The sequence below is a fragment of the Somniosus microcephalus genome, chromosome 22 (genome assembly GCF_052327205.1).
Source record: "Somniosus microcephalus isolate GS21.2 chromosome 22, FLI_Smic_1.0, whole genome shotgun sequence".
NCBI classification, from domain to species: Eukaryota; Metazoa; Chordata; class Chondrichthyes; order Squaliformes; family Somniosidae; genus Somniosus; species Somniosus microcephalus.
This window is the reverse complement of record NC_141008.1, coordinates 43,111,522-43,124,742: the sequence shown is the minus strand read 5'-3', so window position 1 is coordinate 43,124,742 and position 13,221 is coordinate 43,111,522. Positions and strand designations below refer to the sequence as shown.

Here is a 13,221-nt window from a genome sequence, read left to right as displayed (position 1 = left end):
GGATCTGGTGGGGGTGATGGAGGAAAGAGCAAAGGGAAAGTTCTGTGATGGGGTGGAAGGCAGGAGTGATGAATTGACAAAAGGGATGATGGTGCAAGGCAAAAGGGAGTGGTAATGATACACAAAAACAAAAGATGAGTCCAGAAGAGGTGTAAATGATAACAGCAGAGCCATTATCAGCACCCGAGAAAATGGGAGTGGTGGTTATGATCTAAAGTTGTTGATGTTGAGACCGCAAGGTTGTAAAGTGCCTAATCAAAAGATGTGGTGCCATTCCTTGAACTTTGTTGGAACAGTGTAGGCGGCAAATTAGAGAGGTCAGAGTGGGATGGAGAATTAAAGTGGCAAATGTCCGGAAGCTCGGGGTCACTGTTGCAGACTGAACGGAGGTGTTTAGCAAAGCGATCACCCAATCTGCATTTGGCCTCCCCAATTTAGAGGAGCAACGAATACAGTGTACCAGGTTTGAAGAAGTATAAGCAAAACGCTATTTCACTTGGCAGGACTGTTTGGGGCACTGAATGGTGGGAAGGGAGATGGTGAAAGAGCAGTGTTGCATCTCCTGCGTTTGCATGTGAAGGTGCCGTAGGAAGGAGAGCGGGTGTTCGGGGTGATTGATGAGTGGACCAGGGAGTCGCAGAGGGAACGGTCACTTCGGAATGCTGAAGTGGGAGGGGAAGATGGGTTTGGTGGTGGCATCGCACTGTTGAAGGTGGAAATGGCGGAGGATGATCTGTTGAATGTGGAGGCTGGTGAGGTGGAAGATGAGGACAAGGGGGACCCTATTGTCGTGAGGGAGGGGGTGAGGACAGAGGGCAGAAGTACTGGAAATGGGACGGTCACGATCAAGGGATCGGTCAACCATAGTGGAAGTGAATCCTTAGTTAAGGAAAAAGGAAGACGTCTGAATCACTGGTGTGGAAGGTGGCATCGTCTGAACAGATGCGACGGAGATGGAGAAACTGGGAGAATGGAATAGAGTTCTTACAGGAAGTGGGGTGGGTGGAAGTTGTAACCAAGGAAGCTGTGGAAGTCGGTGGGCTTATAGTAGACATTGGTGAACAGCCTATTCCCAGAAATGGAGATGGGGAAGCCCATTTTGAATGTTATGTAAAAATCGTCATATAATTAACTTAAGGACGTTATTTTTATGATTTAGTGCTTGCCTAGGGAGCCAAAGGAAATTAAATTAATATAAACACCAGCATAAAATTTAGTTCGTAATTTAAAATAAATTTGTTTATGGGATCTGGGCGTCGCTGGCAAGGCCAGCATTTATTGGCCAGCATTTATTGCCCATCCCTAGTTGCCCTTGAGAAGGTGGTGGTGAGCCACCTTCTTGAACCGCTGCAGTCCATGTGGTGAAGGTACTCCCACAGTGCTGTTAGGTAGGGAGTTCCAGGATTTTGACCCAGCGACGATGAAGGATCGGCGATATACTTCTAAGTCAGAATGGTGTGTGACTTGGAGGGGAACTAGGAGGTGGTGGTGTTCCCATGCTCCTGCTGCCCTTGTCCGTCTAGGTGGTTGAGGCCGCGGGTTTGGGAGGTGCTGCCGAAGAAGCCTTGGCGAGTTGCTGCAGTACATCTTGTAGATGGTACACACTGCAGCCACGGTATGCCGGTGGTGGAGGGAGTGAATGTTTAAGGTGGTGGATGGGGTGCCAATCAAGCGGGCTGCTTTGTCCTGGATGGTGTCGAGCTTCTTGAGTGTTGTTGGAGCTGCACTCATCCAGGCAATTTGTCCGTATTATACGACCTGGGTGAGGAGAAGCGATACAAGGTGTAAAATTCCTCAGGTGCACAATTCCTCAGTTTGGCGCTGGGAGTGCAGCCGCACATGATTGGTAGGAGTGATGAAGCTGTAAAGTGGAACCTGGCACCCCTTCTGTGACGAATAATCAAACAAAAACTTCGGAGCTATGTATTTAATGTATTTCCTAAATAATACTCGGAAGGCATTTCTGTTTGAACTGTATCCTAGCTTTTGCTACATTTATTGTGAAATTAAAACATTTTGAGCTGGATGTGTTTAACAGATGGAACTTGTAAATAATTCTATAATTACTACCATCTGGGAGTGTGATGAACAATTTGGAAACTTCTACGAATTATTTACTACAATATATATTCAGTACAAAATCTTTCCCTAGACTTAATGTTTGGGGAAAATTCCAAAAAAATTGAAAATTATTGGAAACGGTATTTAAGATTTGTAAAGAAAAATTGTAAATGATGCAACCATTTTAAAAAAAAAAAAAAAAAGAAAGTTGCTTTTGAGGTCAACAATGTTTGATGAATCCTTGCATGGTGTTATCTTCCATACTCTGGATTTTTGTGATTTGAAGTTCAGTAATGGGTCTACTGGAATCCTATTAGGATATCGAGATGGATTAACTCTGCCTCAAAACCAGCTGGGAAATGAGATAATACACAGCTGCACTCAATGTAGCAAGAGGATTCAGTTTCTCAAATACAATTCTCATTATAAATACATACAAATATATAGTATAAGGGCTCAGAAAGGTTTGCAAAAGAGCCCTTCGTAAATAAATAGGGTTTTATTTATTCAATTCTTTACAGAAATGATTTGCAATAGTTATTTTTTATAAAAAATAATTTCCTCTTCCCCCTTCTTCTCCATGTTGTCTTTTCCTGCAGTAACCACCTACTTCTCTACAGTCTCCTGCAACAGAGTTGGGACAGTTAGGATTTACCCATGACGCCCATCAGTGTCACTCTGAACAGACTAAAGGAAATATGCTTTTATTAGAGTCAGCTGATTGTCAGCTCACTGTACAGAATCATAGAATGATGCAGCACAAAAGAAGGCCATTCAGCCCACAGTGCCTGTGCCTGTACTCACTTAGTTTAATAGCAATTTGATTTTTGGAAGTGAGCGATGCAGTGAAGCTGTTCAACTCACTCTGTAACCAGCTGTAAAAAATATCTGGGGTTAGGTCAGGCCATATTTCTCTCCCCCCACCCACACACTTAGGGGATCTCTGCTTGGGGGATTTCCAAGATGGCAACAAGTTGTGTGACATGACTTCCATCTCTCAGACTTAGTGGTACAAAAAGAACATTCAATAGGTAACATTTGTTTCATATAAAGACCAGACTTCTTTACTCACAAGGTAAGAATAGTATCCCAGTTACAGAGTTCAACTTAATCAGGAAAAACTAATCACACCATCAACTGCTTGATTCACAAAAGGGAACTGGAATCTTTTTTGTTTCAGGATAAAATCTTGCATAACCTAAAGCAGTTCAGTGAATTGGAATGTACAAGGTCATGGTGATTTCCCTACTCCATCTACTTCCCAGTATTAGTCAAGTTGATACAAGTGATGCCCTACAGAAAAGGAGAGCAAAACTGGGGTTGTCGGCAGCCTGCATTTGAGAATCCTGTGAAAACCTCGCAGCAGGTTGTCGTTCCATTTTTCTCTCTTTACTTGTCCCCTCTGCTACAGGTAATGTGTGGTCCAGGGAGAAAACGGGTTCCAAAACCCACGGGACTGCCTCATTTCCGCTGCCCACCACTCTTTCTTCCCCCCCCCCCCCACCCCCCAAAAAAAGACTCTGGGCTACAGCCAGTAAACAGTCCTGACCTTTAAGAGCACAGTAGAAGCCAAGCATGTATACCTTTCCAAAGACTTTGAGGTAACGATTAATTTTGACTGTTGATCCCAGCTTATATTAATGTTTGCATTTGAAAGTGGCTGGTGCAATCTATGTATAATCTTTATGGCTGCAATTTTTTCTTGAACAAGTTCCTACATTAAGCTGCTAGTAAAAACGATTGAATCTTAATTCATGTTGGCACCAAATGCTTCAAGTACTTCAAACATATGTGGCAACATTCCACTACAACCTGCATGTGACAACCCAGAGTTCATACACAAAGGTAACTGTCAATCGATAAGCTGCACCTTATCTGCTTTCTCTTACTCACGTGCGGTGAATGAACATATATGTATCATATATGGACGTGGAGCATAAAGTGGTTTTTAAAAAAAAAAAAAATCATATTTTTGCGTTAAATTACTGCTAAAGCCCAGGCTTATTGTGGCCCAGATTTTCCGTGGCCTATGACCGTGTACGCATAAGTGCCTTGCAAGTTCTGGGTTTACGCATGGGCTGCACAGGCACGAAAACCCGGAGCTTGCAATCTGTCAATAATCTTCGCCAGCGGATGTCCAGTTCCCGGAGATGCGGAGGATCTGTCAAGAATCTTCTTGACAGATTCTCTGCATCCCCGGGGAACAGACACCTGCTGGCGGGGAGTTGGGCTCCAACTCTTGCCCAGCAAATGCTCACAAAACTCTTACGCCTGGTAAAGGCGTATGGTGTAAGAGTGAAAATAAATATTACAATAACATTTTAAAAATCATTTTAACATTCAATCACCTGTAAAATAAATTTATCTTTGGTCCCTAAAAAATGTTTACATTTATTTTTCAAAAAATTACGTTTGTTTTAAATGTTTAATGAAATTGTATTTTAATTAATTTTTAAAATGTAACGTTTTTTATTTCAAGGTTGTGTACATGTGTTTGGGTGATTCCCATTAAGCTTGTGGGGATTCCGTATGTAGGAATCCCCATAAGCATAATGGGAGTCCCCTTTCTGATTGGGCTGCCCACGTGATTGCAGGGGTGCTTGCGAATCGCATGAGCCCCTGGGATACGTGGGCCTACGCGTCGAGGCCCAGGAGCGCGAGTCTCCGTGGATCCAGGGCCATCGGGTAGGTGCATAGATTTATTGCGGTTCGGAGGCATCCGCCCGCGGGAAGCCTCCGAACACAAATTCAGGCCCATTGTTTCCCTCCACGTCAATTTCTCTCTCATCCACATTTCATTGCATGTTAATACTGTAGTGCCACCTGAAATGTAGCAAATATTAAGTTTATTTCATAGGAACCAGAAGTAGGCCATTCAGCCCATTCAACTCCATTTGCCTGCCTTTGCTCCATATCCTTTGATACACTCGCCTAACAAAAATCTATCAAGAATCAGTCTTGAACCTAGACAGACGGGCAATTAAAATTGCCATCGGATTTTACCCACCAACGTTCCGCTCTCTTCCCGCAGTTGTCTATTTTAACTTACCCTTTTGAGAAGGGGGAAGGATGCGCGCTGGAAATATGCATATTGGGCTCCAGTGAAGCCCGACTGCTATTTTAAACAGTGGCCTGAGCAGGGAATGGGTTGTGGCTTTCCCTTCAGATTAACCTAGCGGGAAAGAGAGTCGGAGTCAGAAGATTTATATCCGAACAGCTTAGATTTTAAATTTTGTTTTGATTTTCTTTGCGGGGCCAGTGGAGGAGCGGGAGTGTTTCGGCCATCCCTGCTCTAGGTTTCCCCAAATCCTGCTCCGCACGATGTACCTGAATGCCGGGGACTGTTCCTCCATTCCCCTGCGGCACCTTCCTGCGACTCAGCATTCCGCTCTCGGCCAGCTACTTCTTAATGCTGGTTTTGGGTGGGTGAATGACTGGGGGACATGCAAATGAGCCCCAGGAGTTAACATTGCCTGAGCCTCACGCTGCTGGGATCAGGATGGTTTGCCGGCCCCTTCCGCCCACGAGTTAAAATTGAGTCTCTTGTGTCTGCCAATTGTCACTTTAGTCCATAGAAATCTTTCAGAAACACATTTTGTGTTTCTTAAGTGAAGCCACAAGTACTGCTGCTATGATGTAGTCGTATTTAAAATTAATGTATTATTTCCACATTTCCTTAAATGAATCCACCGATATACAATAAATTACACTGAAGTGTCAGAAAAGAAATTATGCAACTTCTAAAATAGTTTATCCATCTATAGAGTTGGTAATGCACTGAGGCTTAAGTTTGTATTGTACTGTTAATCGAAAATACTGAAAATGTACAGCAGGTTAGTCGGTAGGGCTTCTTATCAGAGCTTTTTAACATTTTCTGTTATTTCCGATCTCCAGCATTCTACTTTGCTCTCTACCTGCGTACTGTACCATAATTTAGTAAGCACATTTGCACCAAAGCTTTCATACCCACTCAGTTTAAAGTCGGGTTAGTACGGCATATTACAAGAAAATTACATGCTTTGCAATATTTGAAACTCTCATGAATTTAATAATTTTCTGATGCCCTTCATAGCTGTTGCAAATTTGTGGTTTTTAGTGGAAAAGTTTATATGGGTTGTGATTTTAAAGACTTGGACAGTATCTTGTGGAAAAGTATCTTGTGACTTTGATCATGCCTAAACCTTTGGGTATAAGTTGCTCACACCTATTACCCATTATTTGAATAATGAACAAAAACATGTATAGTCTCAAACCTTGGAAGCAAGGTTATCATAGTTCCCATATACCATGCTTTGGAAAGCTACACATGACCTAATTTGAACATGTAAGCAAATTCTTTATAAAAGTTCAGTTCAGGAGCTGGATGACAGTGAATAATTGTATTGTATTTACATCTCTGGTACCTAGGTTCAAACCTTGCAGTTCCTTCTGTCTACTAGCCATAAGGGTCTTATGAAATGAATTTGGGCAGTCTCAAACCAGTCATTTGTTAATATCAACTTGTATGGTATCACAGAAACCCCACAGTGCAGATAGAGGCCATTTCGGCCCATCGAGCCTGCACCGACACCTATCCCACCCGATCCCCGTAACCCCACGTATGGACACACTCACAAGTTGGCACTAACTTGCAATCTCATTCCAAGATAATGGATAAAATATTTTTCATTTGCAAATTTTACAAATTGTTATGAGTCCGTGCACTATGTGTGGTGACCTCATCATGCATACATAATGGCACAATAACACCAATAGGCTTCAGAGTCATTTGAACGCCATGGTTCGGCAAAACCAGTGTAAATCAGCTCTCTAAACCCGAAGTGGACTCTGAGGCTCAAAGCTTGATAAACCGAGCTGCATATTGTGTGTCACCTGCTTTAACCAGCCTCACGTACTTGGATCTGTTTGTTTGTTGTCATGATGAATATCCGGGCTGTTATTTTCAAGTATGGCAAGTTCACAATGTGTGCCACTGCACGTATTGGTTACTGAGGTGCAGTGCTGACTGCAGTTGTTACACTAGAGGTAATGCAGTTATTCCAGTATCAAGCCACACACTTTAGGTGATCGCTATGAGGCGGCGTTGCCAAATCGGAGTGGATTCAATTGCTGTAATCTGGGATTTTTACTCTAAATTCATTCCTCTACTGGTGTTAACTTGGCATAAATCTGATTTTTGTTTATGCAATATTTCCCTGTGTGGTGAAGGTCATTTTATTATTATTCACCATTCTTTCTCCATTTGGTTTCAAGTACCCTGTTAACACTTATAATTACATAATGTTATACAGTATCAACCTATAGCTATAAAATCTGCCTTGAAAACTCACTAATTCTGTTCTTCTTTATGCTGTGTAATTTTTGTGATTTAAAAACTACCAAAGAACAAATTGAATTGAAATGTCATCATTATTTTTCAAAGTGTGTCAAGTTTGCTTTTCCCCCTACTGCACACATCTTTCACTTGAGCATAACTATATTGGTGTATGTTACGTTATTATACTGAAGTTGATGGATCCTGCTGTAGATTAGTGATGTTGCAGTCAATTCAGCATCATTGCACAGGAGTGGAAGAGACCGTGCTTGTCTCCAAATTGCATTGAAGCATCCTGACGTTCTCCTCTTAATAGAAACCAGTTTATTAACTCTTAAGTCACTTTTGGAATTGCATATTGTCCCTAGAGAAATGCAACATACTTTTGTATGTTACACATGCAATACTGTACATTTTTAATCACCATTTTATGGTGGAAATGAAAAAATCAAACTGATTTAATCATATAAAAACATAGAAACAAATCAAAATGTGTTGCGTATCTACAGGAGAAAGCTATTTAATTCAACATGGATCGCCGCTTTTTAATAAGCCATTTTTACTGTTATTTATTTATAAAGAGTTAGTTTAAGATTTTTTTGTACAATCTTTTTCTAACTTTGGAACTCTTATTCAGATGTTTGAAGGAAATGTAAGTGTGTAAAGTATAACTTCAAGGCTATATTTAAAGCTTAAAAACTAATTATTTGGCAAATGCATTTATATTTGTTTCTAATTCATACTTGTGTGTTTACGCAATGTTTGTGTTATACAATTGAAGTCTGCAATACCTCTTTTTTGTTGAAATCCACCATCCTCCCTAAATAACATGGTTCCAAAAGAAATTGTGACTATTTTAATTTTAAATGCTAAAATGGGATATTTGTACAGTAACTTTTTTTATTGGTAATGATCAGTTTTCCTTGCCATTAAGTCATCATTACACTGCTTGGCAGGGATTGAAAAGCTCCTGCCGTTGGCTCTATAAATGCTGTATGTAAATTCTCGTATTCTTCTGGGATTTCTGTGGCTGGGAACTGTGAGTAGAATTTGAACATGTCACTTTCTAAATCCGTGCCCATCATTCCCTCAAATCATTGTATAAATCTCTCCAATGAGGTTTTTGCTGCTGTTACAGCACCTCAGCCACACACTCTAGATTTCCCTCTTTAAACCTCTCCAACTTTAAAACTTTGCTTAAAACCAACCATTTTGGTTAGCACTCCTAATATTTCCTTTGGTTCCATGTCCATTTTTTAAAATGTTTGTCAAGTGTCTTGGGACATTTTTGCATTCAAGGCACTATAAAAATGCAATTTGTCACAAATGAGTTCTAGGTTTAAAAAAAAAGTACAAGAACACTTACAAAAGTAGTTTTTTTCCCAGCCATTTTGGTAAGTATTTGTGATTTTTTAATTTAGGAAATATTGTTTGAATTCACTGGTGCAGTCCCATGTATTTAACAAAACAAAAACTGTTGCTGACATTTTAAAGATGCGTTTGATGCCAGTTTTATAATCAGCAGTTTTGTATCGATCTGTTTAACATTTCTTGTGCTGAACCCCAGGCTTCTTGTGCATATGATCTGATAATGTATTTATTTCTATTCACAGTGGAAGAATCTGATATAATTGATCTTGAGAAACGCTACTGGCTGCTTAAGGCTCAGTCAAGGACTGGACGGTTTGATTTGGAAACATTTGTTCCTTTAGTTTCTCCACCCATTCATCCATCTTTAAGTGAAGGTAATGGAGGCAGTTTACTGAGAGAATAATGTATACTGGGAGTTAACTGCACGACTGGAACCCAATTAAGGTCAAACTGTGGCAGCAAATGCTTTCAAAAATAATGGGTCTCCAACTGAAATTAGTTCATTCAGTTTTATTGTGAATTCAGATACTTTGGAGTCATAGTCATTCGGCCCATCGAGTCCATGCCGGCTCTCTGTAGAGCAATCCAGTCAGTCTCATTCCCCCGCTCTATCCCCGTAGCCCTGCAAGTTTATTTCCCTCAAGTGCCTATCCAGTCTCCCCCTGAAAACATTGATCGTCTCCGCTTCCACCACCCTCGTCGGCAGCGAGTTCCAGGTCATTTCCACTCGCTGCGTAAAAAAGTTCTTCCTCACATCCCCCCTGTATCTCTTGCCCAAAACCTTAAATCTGTGTCCCCCCAAGTCCTTGTACCATCATCTAATGGGAACAGCCTTTCTTGTCTACCTTATCCAAACCCGTCATAATCTTGTACACCTCTATCAAATCTCCCCTCAACCTCCTTTGCTCCAAGGAGAACAACCCCAGCTTCTCCAACCTAACCTTGTAGCTAAAATCCCTCATCCCTGGAACCATTCTGGTAAATCTCCTCTGCACCCTCTCAAGGACCTTCACATCCTTCCTAAAGTGTGGTGACCGGAACTGGACGCAATACTCTAGTTGTGGCCTAACCAACGCTTTATTAAGGTTCAGCTTAACTTCCCTGCTTTTGTACTCAATACCTCTATTTATGAAGCCCAAGATCCCATATGCTTTGCTAACTACTCTCTCAATATGTCCTGCCACCTTCAAAGATCTATGCACATGAACCCCCAGGTCCCTCTGTCCCTGCACACTCTTTAGAACTGTGCCATTAAGTCTATATTGCCTCTCCCTATCCCTTCTGCCAAAATGCATCACCTCGCACTTCTCTGTATTAAATTCCATCTGCCACTTGTCTGCCCATTCCGCTAGCCTATATATCCTGTTGCAGTCGATTGGTATCATCCTCATTGTTTGCCACACCTCCAAATTTGGTATCATTGGCACATTTTGAAATTTTACTCTATATTCAAATATCCAAGTCATTTTATATATCAAAAAAATCAGTGGTCCTAGCACTGACCCTTGGGGAACACCACTGTCTACCATCCTCCAGTCTGAAAAACAACCATTTACCACAACTCGCTGTTTTCTGCCCTTAAGCCAATTTCTTATCCAAGCTGACACTGATCCTCCTATTCCATGAACCTCAGTGTTATTAACCAGCCTTTTATGTGGTACATTGTCAAACGCCTTCCGAAAATCCATGTAGACAACATCGCTGCATTCCCTTCATCAACCTTCTCTGTTACTTCATCAAAAAATTCAATTAGATTAGTCAAACGCGATCTGCCTTTTACAAATCTCTGCTGGCTCTCCTTAATTAACTTAAAACTCTCCAGTGCCTGTTAATTTTTTCCCTGATTATTGTTTCTAAAACCTTACCCACCACTGATGTTAAACTGACCGGCCTGTAGTTACTAGGATTGTCCTTGCACCCTTTCTTGTACAAGGGTGTTACATTTGCCACTTTCCAATCCTCTGGCACCTTCCCCACTGCTAGGGAAAGTTGGAAAATTATGGCAAGCCCTTCTGCTATCTTCACCCCCACTTCCCTTTGCAACCTGGGATGCAAGCCATCCGGACCAGGTGACTTATCCACTCTAAGCATATCCAGCCTTTCCAGTACATACTGCCTATCAATTTTCTCCCACCCATTACCTCTATCATCTCCGCTTCTACTGATAATTTGTCAGCATCCTCTTCCTTAGTAAACACCAATACAAAGTACTCATTAAGTATTCCAACCTTGCCCTGCGCCTCTAAGCATATATCACCACCTTTGTCCCTAATAGACCTCACCCTGTCTCTTACTACCCACTTACTATTTACATGCCGGTAGAAGATTTTTGGATTCCCTTTTATATTAACTGCCATTCTATTCTCTCATTCTCTCTTTGCCAGTCTTATTTTCCTCTTCACTTCCCCTCTCAATTTATTGTATTTGGCCTGGTTCTTACTTGAAGAATTCACCTGACATGCATCATACACTTTTTTTTTTGTTTCATCATATTCTCTATCTCCCTCGTCATCCTAGGAACCCTGACTTTGGTTCCCCTACCTTTCCCTCTTGTTGGAATGTACATAGCCTAGACAAATGTGCATGAGCTTACAATTGTAATGGATTATTTGTTGATTATGTAGAAATACTATCACAATTCAGGTACTTGACCTGGGGGAGGACAAACAGTGGGGGAGATGGAGCGAGGGGAGGGGGAAGAGGAGGAAAAGGACAGGGCTGAACATGTGAAGGAGAGGGGGCAGCAGAGGACAATGATGGGGTCCATGACACTGGGCGTGTGTCCATTTCCTCAGTGTGGAGGAAAGAGCAGGGGGTGTGAAGGAGGGTAAAAGACGATTCAGAGGGTACGTTTTCTATTAAGGGTGTGGAATGGTGCTGAGTTGATTCAGGATGAGGGATTAGAGCGGCATGAGTTATTTCTCTGGATGGGAGGGGTAATTTGCTCCTCATTGGGAGGGGTTTGAGTGACTCTTCATGGAGTAGGGGGGGTGCGGTGCTGAATTCTAAGTGGGCGTACAAGAGTCGGACAAGCTTCAGCTCCTCTGGGAACATGGATTTGTTCTTTGAGGGGGAAAATGGGAAGGATGAGTTTGCACTCATGGATGGGGGTGGCGGCTTAGTTCGTCCTCTGAGTTGGAGGAAGGGCAAAGTTATTTTTGTCCGCAGCAGGGACGGGTTGTACGGTAGGTTTGTCCTCACTGAGAGTGACCAGACTTTTCTTGCCCTCAATCAGGGCCGGGAAAGAAGAAAACTTGCATTTATATAGCACCTTTCATGACCTCAGGCCATCCCAAAGCGCTTTACAGCTAATGAAGTACTTTTAATGTCTAGTTACTGTTGTTACCTAGGGAAACACGCCAGCCAGTTCGCACACAGCAAGGTCCCCCAAACAGCAATGAGGTAATGATCAGGTAATCTATTTTAGTGATGTTGGTTGAGGGATAAATTTTGGACTGGACACGGTGAACTCCCCTGCTCTTCTTTGAATAATGCTATGGGATCTTTTATGTCCACCTGAGACTCGGTTTAATGTCTCATCTGAAAGATAGCACCTCTGATAGTGCAGCAATCCCCCGGTACTGGGCTTGGGGTGAACTGATTTCTGCTCGGTGGAAGGTAGACGCCCAGATTTCTGCTCGGTGAGCAAGGTGGGGTGCCACAATCTCAAGTGATATCTTGCTCGATGCTGTTCCTTATCTTGGTTCACTAACATCATTGCAGAGTCACTATTGCGCTTTGCTTGCTTACAATCTTCTACTTGAGATGCTTCACATGTTTCTTACTTGCTCAGTGCCATGCTGTCTGCACAGTGGAAAGGGGGCCAGAATTTCTGCTCAGTTGGAGGAGGGGTGTATAATTCTGGTCATAGGCAGGAGGCGGTCTGTATTTTCTGCCCCATGTTGGCTGGGCTGGGCTGGTGCTGTTCTTACTCCAAAATCCTGCTCACGATTGCACTTTGCGGGCCTGCGTTCTGATTTCCAGTATTCTGTTTTGTCACTTTCTGTCTCGGTGATAATTCTGTCAATGCTACACTTCTATTTTTTCCCACAACTTTATCCCAATTGCACTACTTCAAAATATTCACTGATGGACTCTTGCAATCGTGAGCTGAGCATCCTACTCCATATCCTCTCCATCACCGCAACATCTCCCGTCTTTGCCCCAGCTTCAGCTCATCTGCTGCTGAAACCCTCATCCATACCTTTGTTACCTCCTAGACTTGACTATTCCAATGCTCCCCTGGCCAGCCTCCCACCTTGCGCCCTCTGTAAACTTCAGCTCATCCAAACTCTGCTGTCCGTATCCTAACTCACACCAAGTCTTGTTCACCCAGCACCTCGGTGTTCACTGACATACATTGTCTCCCGATCTGGCAATGCCCCAATTTTAAAATTCTCATCCTTGTTTTCAAATCCCTCCGTGGCCTCGCCCCTCCCTTTCTCTGTACCCTCCTCCAACCCTACAACCCGCCA

At 42.4% G+C, this 13,221-nt stretch overlaps 1 protein-coding gene across 2 annotated transcripts in view; it reads left to right on the top strand.

Annotated features, from left to right (window-relative positions):
• The window catches only part of usp32 (ubiquitin specific peptidase 32), a 174,869-nt gene that overhangs the window by 101,964 nt on the left and 59,684 nt on the right, over window positions 1–13,221 (top strand). For both annotated transcript variants that reach the window (XM_085964532.1, XM_085964531.1), the window contains exon 6: window positions 8,989–9,120. In XM_085964532.1, coding sequence (XP_085820658.1) covers window positions 8,989–9,120 — 132 coding nt within the window. The remainder of the gene's footprint in view (window positions 1–8,988; window positions 9,121–13,221) is intronic.